At 50.5% G+C, this 5,557-nt stretch overlaps 1 protein-coding gene across 1 annotated transcript; it reads right to left on the bottom strand.

Annotated features, from left to right (window-relative positions):
* Window positions 1-324: 324 nt before the first annotated feature.
* NXNL1 (nucleoredoxin like 1) lies at window positions 325-4,940 on the bottom strand. Its single transcript, XM_003354140.4, has 2 exons — window positions 4,600-4,940; window positions 325-736 (listed from the first exon to the last, which is right to left on the bottom strand). The coding sequence occupies exons 1-2, from the start codon at window positions 4,923-4,925 to the stop codon at window positions 418-420; spliced, it is 645 nt and encodes a 214-aa protein (XP_003354188.1). The 5' UTR covers window positions 4,926-4,940; the 3' UTR covers window positions 325-417.
* Between the last annotated feature and the right edge of the window lie 617 nt (window positions 4,941-5,557).

The following is a 5,557-nucleotide window of genomic DNA, read 5'->3' as shown; positions in this document are numbered from 1 at the left end:
TTGCATTTTCCCATTTTGGAACTATTAACTGCCCCACCTTCCCCAGTCTAAAAGATATTTCTAGAGATTCTTGAAAAGCTCTCCCTGGCCTGGAAAGCTCAGATGCGCCACTGGAGAACCAGTACCGCCCTCGGTCCACTGGGTCCTGGGAGGACTCACAAGAAACCTCCACCACCAGCCTAGGGCCCACCTTCCACCTGCCGGAGGGGATAAGAACTGATACCCCCAGGTCCCGCCCTGCTGCTTCCCCAGATTTCAATGCAGCCTCCCCCCTCCCCTTCCTGGGGGGGTGGACCTCAGAAAGACCCTCCTTACTCCCCACCGCTCAGCCTTTACCCTGGTGTTGGGGTAGCTCAGAACAACTCCCGTTCCGCCCCGCCCTCTCCCCCAGTCTGGTCCACTCCACCCCTCCCGGGGTCAGAACAACTCCTCGGCCCCGTCCTCTCGCCTGGGGCAGCCCTCTCGCTCTCGGCCGTGTGAGCCCCTCGCAGCGCGGTCCACTCGGTACTTGCAGCGGCGCAGTGGCTCCGTGAGGCTCCGCGGCGCGGGGTCGTCCAGATCCTCTGGCTGCAGGAAGCTGCGGTCCAGCACCTCAGCCGCCTCCTGCCAGTTGGCGAAGCAGGCAGGGCCCAAGCGCTGGATCTCGTCGACCGCGTCAAGCGTGAGCACATCGCCTCCTGGCTTGAGTACCACGACCGCCGGCAGGCGCTCCACGGAGAATCGGCGCCCGAGGTCCCTGCGGGGCAGGTGGAGTAGCCCTGTCGGACCCTCGTCCGTGACCCGAGCTAGCCTTCCAGTACCTACCGAATGCCTTCTGTGTGCACTGCCCCGTGCCTGCACGGACGCCCGGGGAACCAGAACAGGCTGGCCACACTGGCCTCTACGCTGTGTCAGCCTCCTAGGGCCTTTGCACTGGCCGCTCCCTCTGCCTGGAGCACGCTCCCAAAACATCCGCGGGTTAAGACCCTGTATGCTGCAGACAACCAACCTCAAATCGCAACGCCTCCCTTTCTCACTGCTTATGCTCAGCTCTCAGGATCCCAGTCACAGCATAGTTTGTTTCTACTGTTTGTCATTTTCTCACACAACTTGGGCTCAGATTTCTGTCTTTATTTCTTCTTCTTTTTTTTTTTTTTTTTTTTTTGGCTTTTCTAGGGCTGCACCCGCCGACATATGGAGGTTCCCAGGCTAGGGGTCTAATCAGGAGTGTAGCCACCGGCCTATGCCAGAACCACAGCAACACTGGGTCCTACACCACAGCTCACAGGCAACGCCAGATCCTTAACCTACTGAGCGAGGCCAGGGATCGAACCTGCAACCTCATATTTCCTAGTCGGACTTGTTAACCACTGAGCCACGATGGGAACTCTGAATTTCTGTCTTTATTAAATTGGTCTCCCCAGTGGCTGAAACAGTGCTGGGGCTCAGAGCAGATGCTCAGGAAATGAGTGAGATAAATGAATAAATACCAATAGATTCCATCAAGAAATATTAAGCTGGGAGTTCTCGCTGTGACTCAGCGGTAAGCAACCCATCCTAGTATCCGTGAGGACAGGGGTTTGATCCCTGCCTCCCTGAGTGGATTAAGAATCTGGTGTTGCTGTGGCTGTGGTGGAGGCTGGCAGCTACAGCTCCAATTCGACCTCTAGCCTGGAAACTTCCAAATGCTGTGGGTGTGGCCCTAAAAAGATGAATGAAAAAGAAATATTAAGCTGGCTAAGAGGCTGGTGGTCAGGGAGGGCCTCTCCAAGGAAGTGACCTTTGAAGTGAGATCTGTGGGATGAAGAGGGGGAGAACTGGGGAACTGATTCCCACACAATCATCGTGAAGTAAAAGAGGCTACCAGACTAGGCCCATCACCCACAATTCTTTTATTTTTTATTTATTTTTTAAATTTTTTGGCTGCATCATGGCCAGGGATCAGATCTAAGCCACAGTTCAGTCTCTGATGAAGCTGCAGCAACACTGGATCCTTAACATACTGTGTCCTGGTGCTGAAGAGGCACCACCAATCCTGTTGTGCCACAGCAGGAACTCCTACCCACAATTTTTAATTTCCACCCACTGTGTTCTTGGGTGGCCCTTCTCCAGGCCTCCACACAGAGAACGTACAGTACTTGCAAAATCCCACAGGAATTCCACAGGCATAGGTTGCCAGACTTCACAAACAGAAATACAGGACACCCAATAGGAATGAATTTGAATTTTATATAAACACCAAATAATTTTTATAAGTATGCTCCTGCTATATGTGGGGTGTTTTTGTTTGTTTTTGTCTTTGGTTGGCTTTTTTGGCCATACCTGAAACACGCAGATGTTTCCGGGCCAGAGATCTAACCCTTGTCACAGTAGCAACACCAGGTCCTTAACCTGCTGCACCACCAGGGAACTCCCAGAATTACTGTTTCTGTGAAATTTACATTTAACTGGGTATCCTGGATTTTATCTGGGAATCTGTGTGGGGGTGGGGTAGGGGGGTGTAGACTCACTCACTCTCTTCCAGATATTTGCCTGGGTAAAGGTTTTTGTGAGAGGTCCCTGCCTCAAACAAGGTCAGTGTTTGGCTGTGATACCCTTGCAACTGGCATGTTTATTCCAGGGAGGAAAGTGTTACCAGTTTGGGAAAAAAAGAACCTCCTCAGCTGTGGACGGCAGTGGGAGTAAACCATTGTCCAAACTCTGATAATGTTGGGTAGACATCAAGGTCTCCATGCCCAGAAACTTCTAACTTTTGTAACAAAATTGATGAAATCAGTCAAATGTCCTGAAGTCTACAAATGCTTTCAAATGCTTTCAGCTTTCAAATACTTCAGCACAAACTCCACACTCATGTAGATGAAGTAAATGGCAAAATGTGAGCAATTACCATGGTTTTCACTGCATACTTCTTCCAACTTTTGGGTATCTTTGAAATTTTTTCATAATAAAAAGTTAGGGTTTAAAAAGAATGAAAGTGGGGGGTTCCTGTGTGGCTCAGTGGGTTAAGAACCCAACGTTGTCTCTGTGAGGATTCAGGTTCGATCCCTGGCCTTGCTCAGTGGGTTAGGAATCTGGCGCTGTCCCAAGCTGCAGCATAGGTGGAAGATGCAGCTCAGAGCCAGCACTGCGGGGGATGTGATATAGGCTTGCAGCTGAAGCTCTGATTCGACGCCTAGCCTGGGAACGCCTAGCTTCAGGTGTGGCTGTAAAAAAAAAAAAAAAAAAAAAAAAAAAAAAAAAGGATGAAAATGGAGTTCCCTGGTGGCCTAGTGGGTTAAGGATCTTGCATTGTCACTTCTGTGGCTCGGGTTCAATCCGCATGCCTTGGGCACAGCCAAGAAATAATAAAATAAAATAATGAAAGTCTTTCTTACTACAGAGAAGGGGTAAGTTTGAAAAGAGCCACAAACAATAGCACTGTTCATTGGGTAGCTCATTGGGAAGCTTGAGCCCAGCTACCTCTCTCTCTGCTCCAGTGGCCTCCATGGCTCCATGGCTCCAGTGGCCTCCATGGCTGAAGATCATATCCATGCTCATTAGATGGCATTTTGGGGCACTGCTACCCACGATGTCTGCTGGTTTCTTACTCCTGGAATTACTTAAAATTCCTTGAATTGGCTGTTCTTTTTTTTTTTTTTTTTTTTTTGTCTTTTTGCTATTTCTTGGGCTGCTCCCTTGGCATATGGAGGTTCCCAGGCTAGGGGTCGAATCAGAGCTGTTGCCACCGGCCTACGCCAGATTGTTAACCCACTGAGCAAGGGCAGGGACTGAACCTGCAACCTCATGGTTCCTAGTCGGATTCGTTAACCACTGCGCCACGATGGGAATTCCCTGAATTGGCTGTTCTTTCTCTGAAAGCTTCTAAGCCTTTGTGCTGTGTCCTCTGCCTGGAAATTCCTCCCTTTCCTCAAGCTTCACTCTCCTATTCACCCTGTTCTGGAGTCACTTTCTCAGGGAAGCATCCTCTGACCACCAGATCTCAGCAAAGTCTCCCCATTACACACACACACACACACACACACACACACACACACACACATTATATATATTTTGGTCTTTTCAGGGCTACACCTGCGGCATATGGAGGTTCCCAGGCTACGGGTCAAAATGGAGCAACAACTGCCAGCCTACGCCACAGCCACAGCAACGCCAGATCCGAGCTGCGTCTGCAACCTGCACCACAGCTCATGGCAGCGCTGGATCCTTAACCCACTGAGCGAGGCCAGGGATCCATCTGGCATCCTCATGGATCCTAGTCAGGTTCGTTAACCACTGAGCCATTATGGGAACTGCCTCCCGGTTATATTTCTACATGACATCCTCCCTTGTCCTGCGCAACTACTGCAGTTTGTAATCATGTATTTATTTCAGTTTTTGAGTCCTTGTCCCCCTACCCACCTCTGCAAGGTTGTAAACTCCCTGGAAGCTGGATGGAAATGGGCACGTACATACCCACACCCCCACCCCCACCCCCAGCCACTAGTTCTCAGTCCTGATTGGCACGCAGAGGGTGCTCATCAGCTTCAGATGGACCAGATACATCAATAAACAAGTATTTCATTTTCAGCAGAAATAGCCCCTTCTCCAGGAAGCCCTCCCTGACCTTTCCTGCTGCCTCACCTCCTCAGATCATCCTCAAAGGGTAAGAAGAGCCACTTCTTGGGCATGTCCCTGAGGAATAGGTCCTGCTGCTCCTCCGTCGGGTCCTGGGACACGTACACCAGGGCCAGCTGGGCTGCCCGCAGCACATAGAACTCATCTGTGAGCCGCACAAAGAAGTCCCTGAGGATGGGGGCAAAGGCCTGGCACTTTGGGCAGGACCCGGCACCAAAGAACAGCAGCACCAGCCGGTTCTCCAGCCGGTGGCTAAGTTCTGCCTCGGTGTCCAGCTCATCTTGGTCGCTGTTATTTCGGATCAGGACACGGCCAGAGAACAGGGAGGCCATGGCAACCCTGGCTGGGTGCTGGGGACAGGGTGGAAGGACCTCGTGTGACCCTGAGCCTGCTGGCTGGCTGCTGTCCCCGGATTAGTTCTCCTTAGGTGGCCAGTTTAGGACCTCGCTAATCTGCCTAAACCTTGCCCTGATTCTTTGCAGCCTCTGAGGACAGGAAGTCAGCTGACCATCTCAGGAGACAGTTGCCCATGTGTTAAAAAAGACCAGTCAGGTGTTCCCACCGTGGCTCAGCAGGTTAAAGGCCCAATGTTGTCTCTCTGGGGATGTGGGTTCAATCCATGGCCTTGCTCAGTGGTTTAAGGGTCTGGTGTTGCTGTAGCTATCGCTGTGGCTGTGGTGTGGCCCGGCAGTTGCAGCTACTATTTGACCCCTGTCCTGGGAACTTCCATATGCCACAGGTATGGCTGTTAAAAAAAAAAAAAAAAAAAAAAAAAGTGAAAACCAGTCAGACTGACAAACTGATGTGAAAATATTTTACTAAATTGGGATGTAAAAAGATCCGTGCTTTTTCATGAATTCAGTTGGTAACCCTAAATCACAAAGGCTCCACTAATTACTCATTACTGTGATTTCTTTTTCTTTTTCTTTTTTCTTTTTTTTTTTTTTTTTGGCTTTTTTCAGGG

This window comes from Sus scrofa, chromosome 2 (genome assembly GCF_054392235.1).
Source record: "Sus scrofa isolate SSC_HxYL_T2T_F1_AM1 chromosome 2, Sscrofa_HxYL_maternal_Yorkshire_Landrace_v2.0, whole genome shotgun sequence".
NCBI lineage: Eukaryota > Metazoa > Chordata > Mammalia > Artiodactyla > Suidae > Sus > Sus scrofa.
The sequence above is the reverse complement of the archived record's forward strand: the minus strand, read 5'-3'. Positions and strand labels throughout refer to the sequence as shown.

Excerpts from the sequence above, each read along its gene's own strand:
- NXNL1 (XM_003354140.4), bottom strand. The coding sequence starts at position 4,925 with ATGGCCTCCCTGTTCTCTGGCCGTGTCCTGATCCGAAATAACAGCGAC. Across the intron at positions 737-4,599 it reads TTTGAGGATGATCTGAGGAG|GGACCTCGGGCGCCGATTCT; the intron begins GTGAGGCAGCAG and ends CCTGCCCCGCAG.